Source organism: Mesoplodon bidens (assembly GCF_964165515.1).
Source record: "Mesoplodon bidens genome assembly, chromosome: 14".
In the NCBI taxonomy this organism is placed as follows: domain Eukaryota; kingdom Metazoa; phylum Chordata; class Mammalia; order Artiodactyla; family Ziphiidae; genus Mesoplodon; species Mesoplodon bidens.
In genome coordinates, this window is record NC_138170.1 from 51,952,621 (window position 1) to 51,967,310 (window position 14,690).

Below are 14,690 nucleotides of genomic sequence, written 5' to 3' on the forward strand. Positions count from 1 at the left end.
TATTTCCCAATAATAATTAACTACCATTTTTTTTAAAACTTGCTAGAAGCTGGGCACTTTTACATTTCTCATCTAATACTACAATAACTCTACAAGATAGCTCTTATTCCGCTTTATAGATAAGAGACTGGTACAGATATAAGTTAAATAATTTGCCCAAGATCATGCAGTCAAAACTGATAAACCAGAATTCAACCCAGGATGGACTGACTCCAAAGCCCACACAATTTTTTTTATGTTCATGAATTTGAACAAGCCACCACTCAATTACATGAAGGATGCTACAAAGCTATTCTCCATCTCTATTAGGCCTATCAAGAAATAAACAAAGGAAAATTAACTGGAAATACAGGATGAGAGATTGAGGTTAGCCCTCAGGATAGATTTCCTTGCTAATAAAGAGTTCAATATATCATGAGTGATTTTGTTCAACACTGTGCTCTGAGCAAAATTCCTAGAACATAGAAAGTATTCAATATATATTTGTTGAATGGCTGGCTGGCTAGTTGGCTGGCCGGCTAGATGGATGGATAGATTAATGAATGAATACCCCATGCTACTCACTGTTCCCTTTCTTTGGATATCTTATTCCTTGGGGGGGGGGGTTGTGTGTGTTTTTTTACTGAAGCAATTATTTCTGGAATGCATTCTTACTTTAATCTCACTGATTTCCTGACTGCCCTCATAACCCAAAATGCTAGAAACTGCCAGTCCAATATTCTTTATGCTCTCCTTTCAACTTAGAGGCTCCCTTCCCTGTCTATTCAGATTCCATTTTCTACAAGGACTGGCTCCAAATCTTACCAAGAAGCCTCTGCCAACTGTCAGAACCCACAGTAATCCCCCCTTCTGTGAATTCCCACAGTTCCTCGAGTTCACTTTCATAAAAGGGAGTTACCTTCGAATCCCCAAGTGGCCCACTTGAGGAAAGTCCATTCCTTCTTTTTTCTAATTATAATATTTTGCAAAATATGTCCACAAAACACTAGCTCTATGGTGCTAATAGTTTTTAACAAATAAGAGCATTCTATGACAAAAATAATTTTGGAAATAAGTGGTTACATACAGAGTTACACAAGTCCCTTTACTACAGGCCATCTTGGAGTCTTTAATATACTAATGTACATTTGACTCTGTAACATTTCCCAAACTCTTTGATCACAGCAACCTGAAAATATTTGAAAGATATGCTGGCAAATACTGGTCGATCACATGCTCCATCCTTGCTGGCTGATTGATGATTCGATCAGCTGACCAAAACAATTTAGGTAATCATCAGTCTGGAAGGTAGAGAGATGGATTCACAGACCCTGTATTCTAGAAATTCTGCTTGCTTGTTTGTTTTTAGAATATCCTTTGAATGGCTCAAGGATACAGAGAGAGGGCTCCATTTAAAAAATAAATGTATTCTTGTGGGTCTTGAACACTAGGCAAAGAAGTGAGCTTTCAAAAATACCTTTGTGATTTTGGTCACAACAACAAAGAAGGATGAGGAGGGGAAAAGGCAGAAGCTGGAAGTTTTTCAGGGGAGACAAGACTTAGCTACGTGGAGAACAATAAAGATAAAATACTATCAAGTGCTAGGTTGAGCACAGTCAAGGCCCCAAATGCAGACAGCCAAGTCAGGATCATTGTTCACACAGGCCTTACTAAGTCTCTAGACTGTGCAAACTCCTGCTTTCACAGATGTGGAATTTAAGGTCCAATGCCACTTGGTAATAGAAGTCACCTGACTCACCATTCAACAAATTTTTCAGGGAAAGAAAAAGGCATTAGCCAATCCAACTCTGAAGAGGTGAGGTCTAGGTGTCCCCAGGCTCTGAAAGTTTTGTGAAGAGCTCTCCTTCTTAGCTGTAATTTTACATAGCAGGACATTTGTGTTATTCCTTGATTAATATTGTGTCTCCTACTAGACTATACACTCCATGAGATCGGGGACCAGCTTCTAGCATGGTGCCTGGCATATAAGGTATTCAGTGAATATTCACTAAATGGCTGAAAGGATGGCTGGAACGATAAAGGAAGACTCCTCTTTGTCCACTGGTTAGAATCTTTTGTGGGTTCCACCATCCTTCTTTTCAGCACTGTACTGGATGATGAACTTCTAAGAGGGGCAAAAGCTAAGTTAGTCTGATGAAAGAGGGCTGCCTATTTGAGATTCTACAAGACAGACTCCAAAGAGGCAACCTTTTACTCAGCCCACGGATGAGTGAGTAGGTTACATGCACCTTCTGAGTGGCTCATACTCTGACTGGCGTTGAAGACACGTCTGCTCACAAGATGCTTACATCTGAGAATTTTTAGGGCAGTGAAACTGCTTCATATAATACTAGCATGATGGATATATGTTATTACACATTTGTCCAAACACAGAATGTACAACACCAAGAGCAAACCCTAATGTAAACTATGGACAGTGGGTGATTTTGATTATGGTATAGGTTCATCAGTTGTAACAAATATACCTCTGGTGGGAGATGCTGATAATGAGGGGTCATATGCATACATAGTGGGTGTATGGGAAATCTCTGTATCTCTTCTCAATTTTTCTGTGACTCCATGACTGATGTAAAAAAAAAAAAAGTCTTTTTTTCCTAATATATAAATAAACCCAGAATTTATTTTAAAAAAGAAAACAAGATGCTTACATCTGGCTACAGAAAGACAATGGACACCAAGAATTGCTCTAGTCTGAAAAAAACAAACAAATCTATTCAAGAAGGACATAAGCAAATTCCAAGTCAATTTTTTCATCAATAATTAATCATAGATGCACCTGCTAAACCCTTCTTGAACCTGATTACACCTTGAAGCTGGGTCAGTAGCTCAATGAGTTTATTCCTTGCTGGCAAATGAAAGTGACTTTTCACTAGCTTCAAAACTAACTCTCTGAGACTTCAAGGTGAGGTAGAGGGGACCAGGACGGGGGATGGGGGGAGGTCCTCATTCCTGAACCTGGATCTGGTGACAGGCTTGTGCCCCTCCTCCTCCCAGGCAATAGATACTACAGAGCTCAATCATATTCTGTCTGGAGTTTCCATTCTGTTTAGAGGTCGGCCAGGTACAAGGACAACAGTCCACTCCTGTCCTTCCCGTTCTCCCAGCACAGTGCAGAGTTTTGCCCACTTTGCATGGTTTCTGCCAGAAAATTAGATTTCAAACAGGTGCAGCCTGCTAATTAGCATTATAATAGATTGTAATTACTTAACAAGCCCATATATATATCCGGAGGGACCTGAAGAGAAATATAATGTTTTGCCAAGTGTAGCTTTTATTTATGTTAAATACTGCAGGCCTGCTCCAGAGTTCTTTTCAACTAAGTGAAACCCCTGGAAGCTTTGTCTGCCTGTGCTTCAATGAGCTCTGTGAGTTCAGGTGCTGGAATGTAAAATTTCACTTCTTGTTGCTGCCAATTACAAAGGGTGCTGTATCTAAAGCCCTTATGAAAATTTAAACTTAGTTTTAAACTCTGCAAAGGGAAGACAAGTGGGCCTTTTCCTTCTCCCCCTATCACAGCACCTTGCATGGGCCCTGAGCACTCACAGGGTATACAGTTCCCTCTTTCAGAAACCTCAGACAATCATTTTGCTCTGTAATGGTTATACAGCATTTGTAGCCTTTATTTTTTTTATTTTAAATTTATTTTATTGAAGTATAGTTGATTTACAATGTTGTGTTGATTTCTGCTGTACAGCAAAGTGACTCAGTTATACATATATATACATTCTTTTTCATATTCTTTTCCATTATGGTTTATCACAGGATATTGAAAATAGTTCCCTGTGCTATATAGTAGAACCTTGTTGTTTACCCATTCTATATATAGTAGCTTGTATCTACTAATCCCAAACTCCCAATCCATGCCTCTCCCGCCTCCCCTCCCCCTTGACAACCACAAGTCTGTTCTCTATGTCTGTGAGTCTGTTTCTGTTTCACAGATAAGTTCTTTTGTGTCATATTGTAGATTCCACATATAAGTGATATCATATGGTATTTGTCTTTCTCTGTCTGACTTACTTCACTTACTATGATAATCTCTAGTTCCATCCATGTTGCTGCAAATGGCATTATTTCACTCTCTTTTTATGGCTGTAGTACTCCGTTATATATATCTACCACATCTTCTTTATCCATTCATCTGCCGATAGACATTTAGGTTGTTTCCATGTCTTGGCTATTGTGAACAGTGCTGCTATGAACATAGGGGTGCAGGTATCTTTTTGAATTATAGTTTTGTCCAGATATATGCCCAGGAGTGGGATTGCTGGATCATATGGCAACTCTATTTTTAGTTTTTTGAGGAAACTGCATACTTTTTGGAACTTTTATTTTTTTGTGACAGCTTCCACCCTTAAAAATGGTTTGACAAGGACCTGCTGTATAGCACAGGAAATAATATTCAATATCTTGTAATAACCTGTAATGGAAAAGAATCTGAAAAAGAATATATATGTCTGTCTGTGTATATATATATACATATATAATTTTTTACAATGTATATGTATAGTAAATCATCACACTGTACACCCTAAATGTATATAATTTTTATTTGTCAATTATATCTCAGTAGGCTGGAAAAAAATAAAAAATAAAGAAACCTCAGACTTGATGGAGATGCTTCAGCTTGGTGCAAATTGCCTCATGGAAATAATACAGCATTCTCTCATAAAAACATCTTCAAGGATCCCATAGATTTTTATAAAATAATATATCCTTTTCTTCTGCCTTATCCTTCTTTCAACCATACAGAAAGATCGTTTAAGGAATTCACTCAACTGCTTATCTTACTGGTCTTCCCAGCTAGCCTTCCTACTCCTCAGAGGCAGGAATGATACCATACACCACTTTTGCTTTATCAAGCCCCCAGTATCTACCACAGTGCTAGACCACAGAGGGTGCTAGGGGAATACACCTTTGTTTGACTAAATTCATTCTTTAATGCAACAGTGTGCCAGGAATTGTTTTGAGTACCAAGAATAGAGCAGTGAACAAAACCCTCCACATTTATTGAACCTCTGTTCTGGTGCTAGAGATGAAGACAAATAAGAAAACTATATAATATATAAGGTAGATAAGAGCTAAAAAGCAAAAATAAAGCAGGAAAGGAGCATATAAAGTTTCAAGGAGAAGAGTAAAATTTTAGACAGGATTGTCAGAAAAGGCCTTACTGAGAATGTAACATTTGAGTAAAGACTTGAACCATGAGGGTATCTGAGGAAGGAATATTCTAGAAAGATGGAATAGCAGGTGCAAAGACTGAGGCAGGAACATAGTGATTAAGTATAAGGGTGTCAAGTGGGTCAATATGACTGGGAGAGGACTGAACAGTGAGGAGTACTGGGCCATGGGGTCAGAGAGGTCATAACAGGAGGTCTGACCATGGTGGCCTTACATATGGTGATAAGGGTTTTTACCCTGAGAGGTTTGTGAGCAGAGTGACATGATCTGATGAAGTTGGGGCAGGGGGTACCACTTAGGAGGCTGTTGAAATAATCCAGGCATGAGATGACTTGGACTTGGGCCAGAGTGGCGTCAGCAGAGGTATGGAAAGCTGATCAGATTTGGGACATATTTTGAAGGCAGAGACAAGAGATGTTGCTGGGGGACTGCATACGGGGCGGGGTGCATGAGAATGAGAGGCGTCAAGAATGGCCTGGGCAATTGGAAGGATGGAGTGGCCATTTCTTGAGATGGGGAAAACTACGAGAGGCTTAAACTGGGGAGGGGGGACATCAGGTTGGGACATAATTGAGTTTGAGATGCCCTTTATACCATCATATGGCCATGACAAGAAGGCAGTCGCATATATGAGTTCTGAGTCTCAAGAGCAGGTATGGGCTGGAATTAGGAATTTAGAGTCAACAGCACTGAGAATGTATTTAAACCCATGAAACTAGACGAAATTGGTACAGCAAAACCAAAAGAGCAGCTCCCAAGTATTCTTATTTCCAATTACTCATATGCTTCAATAAATAATTAACCTTTGACTCCAGTGGTCACAGTTCTAGACTTTCCGAAACAATCTCATTTCAAGTAATTCTAATATTTCCAAAAAGGCAATTGTTAAGTGTAACTAAATCAACTTTATTTTTAGAAAATGTGAGACTTCTCATATAAATACATTCACAAATCAAAGAGAAAAGTATCTTTCACCAGACAATATGTTCTGATTTAAGATTCTAAAACTATGAATGCATGCACATAACCCTTCAAATATTAATAAAAAATTGTTAGAATGTACTGTAGCCTGGCCCCTTGCTAAGAACTTTACATAGATTCTCTTATTTCTCACAGCAACCCTAAGAGGTAAGAACTATTATATTCCCATTTTACAAACAAAGAAACAGACTTAAAGAGCCTAAGTCACGTACCCAAAGACACACAACTAGTGACGGGTCCAGGCATCCTGCAGTTAGAGCTCACAGATTCAGGGTGAGGAGCCCACTGAGGAGTTAGGGAGCTGATGGTCTTAAATATTCACTAGAGCTGCTGCTGGTCAAAGACAGAGAAAGAGGAACAGGACAGACAGACAAGGCCTGACAGCCCATGAGGCTCGAGGCCCTTTAACTTCGGGCACCCGACGTCAAGCAGCTCCCTATGATAGCACTGGGTCAAGAATCAACTCTTAGGGTAGTTGTTAAATAAGTAATTATGTGCCGTGGGGAGCAATATTTAATTAGATGGTAAGTATTATATGAGTCGGTAGGAAGTAGAGCAGGGAGAGATCTGGAACCTCAGGTGCTGGGGGATGAATTCAAGGCACAGGTGCCCACAAAGTGGGTGTGGACCCCTCCCAGGGCTTCGGAGCCCCTTTCCAGACCATCCCACCTCACTCTATTTAAATGATAATAGAAGTTTTCAGAAATCCTCCGAAAGATTGCCTTACAAGAGTCCTGAAGACAGAGGAGATGGGCCTTTAGGCAGCATATATCAACACGTGCTCAGGCCACCAGCAGAACAGACTCAGCTAGGGTAGTTTCACTGGAACACGTGTCCTCAGGCTCTGCCCAGGGCACCATCATCTGAACCACTAGGCCCCTCTGTTTGGCTTTTGCATTGTAAGACTCTCCCCAAGGGCTTTGGGGCCCAGGGGAAACGCCAGCCCCCCAAGCCTAACCTCTCCAAAAGGGGCATCAGGCTATCCCCCAGGGTCAGCAGGGTGGGATAATTTTGAGAAGCCCTGTCAATGCGCTACTTTGGAAAAATGAAACAGAAACACTAGAGTCCCATTCCTTGCCAAATGAGACTCCCCGAATGAAAAACATTTTGGAGGCTAAGAAAAACTGGCTTCCTTAGGTCCTGTATAATAATCAACTCAGGAAAGAACCTTCTCCAGGGCCAGCCCCATGGTAGGTTTAGGGGGACATAACAATGATAGCTATAGTTGTTAAACATTCACAGAGCCCTGACTGAGGGCCAGGCATTGGCTTATGCACTTTATGTGTTCCTTCTATCCCCACGACAAGCCCGTTTCATTACAGGTAGGGACTTGTACTATCCCCACTTTTTACAGAGGAAGAAACAGAAACACAGGTTAAATCACTCCCTAAAGGTCTCAAAAGTATTTGGTGGTAGAGGTGAGATTGAAGCCCAAGCAGCCAGGCTCCAGCGCTCTGCCCTTAGGTGCTCCGCCACACCACCTCTCAGACAATGACTTTCTGTCATTATAGCACTGTTACGAGTGCCTCTTCCACAGGATGAAGCATGGGAGTGACACCGACCAAAGCTATCTTCAGAGGCAGGAAGGGGAGAACAGGAGAGAACTGAGGCTAAGGATATAGACTACTGAGGGGACAAAGAGCCAACCCCAGAGTGTGGCAGCACCAGCCAGCTGTAGCGGCACGCTCCACCCCCCCCCCCCGCCATCCCCCTGCTCCCCCATCATCTGTCCTAAACTGCAAGCGCTGCTCCAGCCAGCATCCATTCAGCCTCTGGTTCTCATGGGAATCCCAATACGTCTAGTCTACCTAATCCTGCTTCTAAATCTTGCTTTAGGAATGATAAAAGTCCATTCAAAAATCTCAGGACATTTCTATGTACAAAGTCTTGGTACATTAATTATCTGGAGGCTTCTCCTGCCCACAATTTCTATTCTAATTCAGTGTTTCTTAAGGTATGGTCTGGTCAGAATCTCCAGGACATCTTGTTAAAAATGAGTATTCCCAGCACTCGTCCTAAATTACAGAATGAAAAGCTCTGAAGGTGGGGCAGGAGAACCTATATTTTTAAGCCCCTCAACCAGTGATTCTTCTGCACACCAAAGTCTGAGTAGCATCATTACCTAGTTCTTGGGAAACAAGCTATGGCAATAGTATTTAATGGGATTCTGCTTCAAGTACAAATGAAATCTTCCCCTCTCTCGGTCATAAGCTTTCTTTAAAGCAATCCCTTTTGTCATCATAACTGATACATCTCTCATGGTCTGGAGAATAATGATCTCAGCCTGGTTTTAAGCATTCTAGAATCCACCTCAATTTTCTAAACTTTCTCCCACTCCAGTGTTTCCAGAGGGTGGCCCCCGTAGCACTAATGATTTTAAGAGGCATCTGAGATAAACTTTTCTTTTTCTTTTAGAGGCCCAATGTTTATGTTAATATAAATGAAGAAAAATTGTAACTACAATATCCAAACCTGTGATTTCATGAATACTGGGCTTCAGTGGGAAATAAAAGCATCAATGTTTAAAAATATTACGTAAATATGTAATAGTACAGGCAGCACTCAGATAAAAGTCTTAAATTTGGGAAACCTCAAATTTGCCTTTGTCCTTTCTGACAGGCACCCTCAGTTTCAGCCATGTGTCTCTGACCACATGCATTCTCTGCCTTTATTCCAGAGTGTCCGTGCCCATGGAACACTGTCTCCTCTTATAAATATCTCTTTAAATGTTACCCATCATTTCACACCCAATTCATGCCTGCTTCCAGGAACCTCCAGATACTTCCAGCCATCCCAGCACACTCCCTTTTGGAACTCCTGTAACATACTTAAGGTACCACTCATTTATAACATAATTGCTACTTAAGTGTCTATATGGATCTATTCAGTGTCATTTCCCTAGTGAAACCAAGCCTCCTGAGAGTAACCATGGTATATTTTATTCCTGGATTACCCAGAGAGCTAAACGTCCCTGGTTGGATCCGAGCACAAAACAGGAACTCAGTGACTACATGGGAATTCATCATGTAGCTGAATGAAATGTCCCACGGCAATGAGAGAAGCGGCTGTTGCATGCCCTCTGCATCTCCTTACTCCAGGCCAGATTTCTCAGCCACATCTCGTCATCACTGTCAGGTGAAGAGCATAGAAGCCAGAGCCTAGGAAATTCTACCCAAAGGTGTGATTCTGTGGGTGTCCCCTGGCCGACGGGGATGGGAAAGGTGACCTTAGCCACCCAAGTTGCAGCTTGTCTGTTTCCAAGGGCCAGTCACCTCTGCTGCTGCATCCTCACCCTCAGTCTGGAAGAGCCAGAGTGGCCGAAGAATCCTCGTGGAAACAACCACAAATGGGCAAACAGAACAAGCTCCACTACCGGATTCATCCTGTGACTTTGGCCTTTCTGTATCTCAAGTTTTTGAATCTATTCAATACCTGTCATACCTAATTCACACTTGCTATAAGGCAAAAGATACACTGATTTTGAAAGCAGTTTAAATTATCATGTACAATAAAAACATCAGGGGCACAGCACATGACTCTGCAAGGAAAATTAGACTGGGAGGCCAGAGGGGTCAGTTCTCTACTGGGCCAGCCATGAGCAATAGGAGGTGTGGTCCCTCCTTCCAACTCTGCCCCCTTTGCTTGTCACATGACCTCAGGTACCCACTTAGCTGCTCCGGGACTCAACGTCCTTGTCTGTGAAACTTGCCTGTGCACCAGATGATCTGGTCTAGGGCCAAGTTCAACGTGAATTTGAGTACCTTAGAGAATGATAGCCAAACAAGACTAGTGCCCAATGCACATTTCACTGGACGTGCTCCAAAGTGGGGATGGTGCCCCAATGTGCCCAAGATTTGGGTGGGCCCCAGCAAAGCATCATCAGAGACACTCAGACACCTTTCCCTCCAACCAGCATCTGCGTGTGGATAAAAGCAGACCTGCTGTTCACCCTACCTGCTCTCTGCCTCACTGTCCAACCTTTTCATCTGAATACAAGGCAAAGGCCCCATCTCCTCACTACAATAGTCATAGCTTTTTCTTCCCCTTCACGTTCTAAAACAACAACAACTTGAAAACCACAGGTGTTTGGTGCTAAGATCTGGCTTTGAAATTAGTTATACCTTCAGCTCCCCCTCAGACATGCACCGCTTTCATGAGTGAAAGGACTGGAGGCCAGTGTGGAGAGGAAATGGGGAATGAGTGGGAACGCCAGTGGGGGGAGGGAGGCAGTGGCAAGGGCTACTGGTGAACTGGAATGGAATGGAATAGCACTGTGTTCTTTGGGATTCCATAAAGGTTTGCCTGCTTCCCAAAGTGTAAGCCACAATCTTCTAGGGCTGTACGTGGTGTGGTTTGTTGGAGCTTCCCTGTAAGCCCCGTAACCATGGTTTCGGGCAGACTACATCACAGCTGTGAGCATAAAGGGAAGAGGCTTTTTCCTATTTTCCCCTAAAATTCCATATCCTTAAAATATATATACATTTATATATGTATATATATATATGGGTGTACGTATATGTATATGTATATATATGTAAGGCAATATGCCAAGGTGATTCATGTGCAACCTTTGACCATAGGACAATCATGAAGTTATTCATTTTCAATAATTAAACACCTCTCCATGAGGATCAGATATCTCTCTTTTTGGGTAGACCAAAGAACCCTGAAAACATATATACCCAGAGCCATACCTGCTCCTGGTGGAAACAAGTAACAAATCTGAAAATAAAGAAATCCATTTCCTAATTGAACACCTTCCCTCTAAAAAAGAGCTAAAGCAAGGTTGCTTCTCCCTGCTTCTCCGAATGCCAAGGTTTAATGCATTTGGCTTATAGTATGTGCACAAGGCCTGTTTCCAAGTCTCTAATATTTTGACAATGTAATCAATTAACTCAGTCTCAGACTTAGTATCTCATTGCACAGTGTCTTGAAAATCAAAACAGGGAAACGATATAACTTGAAGTCGGATTCAAAGCACTGACTTCCAATTACTCACTAGCAGAACCATTTGTAGAATACAACCCTCGTTCCGGATGGATAGGCAATGCATTGGGCAAAACCAGCTCGGCCGATGTTTCTGGGACCCTGGAGGGGACTAGAGGAGAAGGCATTTTTCTCCCCGTATGTCAGCAAATGAGCTAACTGCCAGGCAACAGAATAGAAACGAGCTAGCTTCCTCCCGGAGGGAAAGATAAAACAGCTCCTCAGTGCTACGCAGGACAAAGCCAGGACGTGCAAGAAGCCTTCAGTCTAGGGTTCCACGTGCCTCTCCAAGGACGGAGGAACCCACACACACACAATCACACACAGCCAGCCCACCGCGCGCCTGCGGAAGGCGCCGGGTTCTCCGCCAACCTTCAGCACCCGCGGCTCGGGGCTCCCCGCTTGCGAGCTCCCTGTAGCACCCGCTGTCTGGAGCGGGTAGAGGGCCCTACCCTCTTTCCAAGTCTCTTCTTCCTTGCCCCAATGCCTGCTTCTTCCCAACTACGAAGTGGACTGTGCTTCCCCAAAGTAATTGAGACACACACACACACACCTCAGATGGCACTAAGACCCCGCGCCCCACGACCAAAGCCAAGGCCAAGAGTCTTCCCCCGGAACCCCAGAGCCGGGCTCCTGGACCAGGAGGCGCCCAACTCACCCAGTCCTCGAAGTGGCGGCTCCCGTTCTGCAGCAGCTCCTCAAACTGGATGGTGCAGTTGGCCACGAAGTCGTCGTAGCCGATGGGGGCATCGTGGAAGACGGCCAGCTCTATCTTGCGCCCGTTACACACATCGGTGACGAACTCGTCGTGCCAGGCCGGGCTGTTGGTCTTCTGCTTGGTGGCCGTTTGGCCGATGCGCGAATCGTCCACGTTGAGGGCGATGTAGGGGTCGAGAAGGAAAGTCTGCGGCCGGGGTCCCACCGCATGGCGCAGCGACCAGGCTGTGGGCTTCAAGCTCACGGCCTCGCAGATTTTGATCTTAAGAAGGCCATTGAACACTACCATGGTCGGGGGTGGAAGTGGGGGCCGGGGTCACTCCGTCCGCCCCGAGGGCAGGAACGAAGAACCGACGCCCGCGGCGCTCCGAGCACGGGGACTCCTGGGTCCCCTCTCGCCCCACCGCACACTCTCCCTACACCTTGTAGCGTTGCGCCCTGGCGCGGGCGATTCTCAGCCAGTGCATGTATTTCCTCGCCGGGTTCCTAACGGAAAACAGGGAGGGGGGGAGAGCTGGGGGACGTCCGTGTTTGGAGCAAGTCTCTCCCCCCCCTCAACAGCAGCACCTCCAGAAGAGGAGATGAGGTGCTGGCTCCGCTGCAAGCCGCGGGGGCTGTGTCGTCGCCTCGCCGCCTCACTGGGTCCGGGCTGCGGGGAAGCGGGCGCCGCGCCCGGCGCTTACCTACCTTTCCGAAACATAATCCCCGGGAAATTTCGACTCCGGGAGGGGGAGGGGGCGGTGAGACGGGGCGGGGACGAGAACCGGGGGCGCAGATTTCAACCCGGATCCTCTTCGCACACCCAGCGCCTGCCTCTGACCGCGCGGGGAGGGGGATGGACCAAGGGATGTGCAGTCTATCCGGAGGGATGCATGTCGAGAGGAAATGGTCCTATCGGAGCCAAATTTTAAAAAATCCACAAGCCACACGGCCAGCCCGGCCGCCTCCTCCTGGGCGAAGCCGCGCCGCGCCGCAGTCGGCGATCGGGAAGCGCCAGGAGTCGGGAATCTCACATCCGCGCGGGCTCGGGAGTCGGGGTGGCCGCCGCTAAGGCTCGGGGCGCAGGCCGGCACCGGGCGGTGCGCAGCGCGGCGGCGGGGACGGGACTGCGACTCCGCGCGGCCCCACCTCCCGGGCGCCGGCGCCCGCCTGCCGCGCTCCCCGCGTCCCAGCTCTCGGCTGCCGCTCGCTCGCCGCCCGCCCGCCCGCTCTCCCCCTCGATCTCTTCTCCCTCCGTCGGTGTGCGAGCGAGTCTCCCTCCCTCTAATGCAGGAAATGCGCAAAAGACGTCAGTGTGTGTGTATGTGTGTGTGTGTGTGTGTGTATGTGTGTGTGTGCACGCGCGCGGGCGCGCTCCTGTGTTTGGGGAAATAGAAAGTTTTGCCGGTTGGGGGAGCAATACGGGAAAAGTGAGCCGAGGAGAGGACGGTCGAGAGCGGGCGAGCCTGCCGGGGTCGCGGCGGCGGGCGGAGGAGCCAGACCGGGACCCCGCGCGGGACCCCGGGGAGTGGCGGCCTTGGGGGCCGGGGTGCGAGCCCGCCGGCTGTCGATACCTGGTCTGTGGTCTCCGCCGGGAGACGAGCGGGCCGCGCATCTCCCCAGGCTCTGCAGCCAACACTGTCTTTTAGAGCCGAGAGTAGAGAAGTGGCAGGGGTCGCGCAACCGGAGAGGACGCGGGACCCTCCCCCGGCCCCACCCCTCCTCGGACCGTGGCTGGCAAGGGCAGCCTGCGGAGTATTGGTCGGTCTGTCTGTCATTCTGTCCGGAGACGCTCTGCTCCGCGGTGGTGGGGGAAGGGGGAAAGGGAGGGGCGTGCAAGGCTCCGTGTTAGTTTTAAAACATTTATTCTCTCTTCCCTTTCTTTGGGGGCATTCTCCCTTTGGGGGTCTGTCCCAGACTTCTCGGGCTGCGAGAACTTGTTGACAAGTGAAAGCTTAGTAGCACCCTGGCTCGGTTTGTGTGTTTGTTTATATTTTACGAAGTGACTTCATATTTACTCTGGACCTTGCCTGTGCCCTTCTGGGCTCTGATCAGCGCGCTGACAGCGGCCGTCCCAGCTGCGCGAAAACGGGGTGCGTCCTCCGAGGGGCGAAGAGCTGTGTCCGTGCTAATTTCCTCCGTAACCTTTAAACTCTCGCTGGAAGCCGCGGCGGCGGCTGATCACGTGAGGCGAGCCCTGGGCTGCTGGGGAAGAATTTCCTCCGCGGAGAGCCGAGGACAGGGAAGGCGGCCCGGCGAGGGACGGCCTCGCGCCTGGGGACACGAACCTGGGAGGCCGGGGCGGAGAGCGCGGAGGTCCCGGTCGCGGCCCTGGCTGGAACAGCAGAAGGACAGCGCTGGGAAGAGGTCATCTCCGCAACCTGCGAGCCGGGGGGTTGTGCAAACGGAAAAAGAAAACCTCGGCCCTATCCCGTGTGCCAAGTCAAGTCAGGGAGTTTGTAGGAATCGTGGTAAGCTGAGTGTTTATCTCTCGAGTCTGGATAGTGTCGGCCAAAATTTGAAACCCACCTCTCGATCACTTTTTCTCAGTGGAAAAAAGGTTATCATTGTCTGTGGCTTAAACGCTTAAAAAGGCTTTAAAGGTGAAGAAGAAGGCAGGCCCCTGGAACAACAGGATACCAAGTGCAGCACACAGGTCGCAAAAATGATCCGAAAAGCCCCAGGCAGATCCTCTCCGAAGGCCTGCAGCCACTGCGCTCTCCTGAACTTAGAAGTAATTTCTCGAAGCCCGCCCTGTTGGATGGAGCAGCGGGGTAGAGAGAGAGCGACCATGCAGTCTTAAGGACAGTCGAGACCGCTCACATGTAAAATGTCAAGCTATAAAAGTT

At 46.7% G+C, this 14,690-nt stretch overlaps 1 protein-coding gene across 3 annotated transcripts in view; it reads right to left on the reverse strand.

The window, feature by feature from the left end:
- The window catches only part of PRKCE (protein kinase C epsilon), a 550,583-nt gene extending 536,975 nt beyond the window's left edge, over positions 1-13,608 (reverse strand). Inside the window, exons 1-2 of one of the 3 annotated variants that reach the window (XM_081254636.1) lie at positions 13,416-13,608; positions 11,804-12,348 (exon numbers count right to left, since the gene is read on the reverse strand). In XM_081254636.1, coding sequence (XP_081110762.1) covers positions 11,804-12,151 — 348 coding nt within the window. In that variant the 5' untranslated portion in view covers positions 12,152-12,348; positions 13,416-13,608. Of the gene's footprint in view, positions 1-11,803; positions 13,191-13,415 lie in introns of those variants that run through there. The other 2 variants (XM_081254635.1, XM_081254637.1) reach the window with 2 other exon arrangements.
- Positions 13,609-14,690: the final 1,082 nt, after the last annotated feature.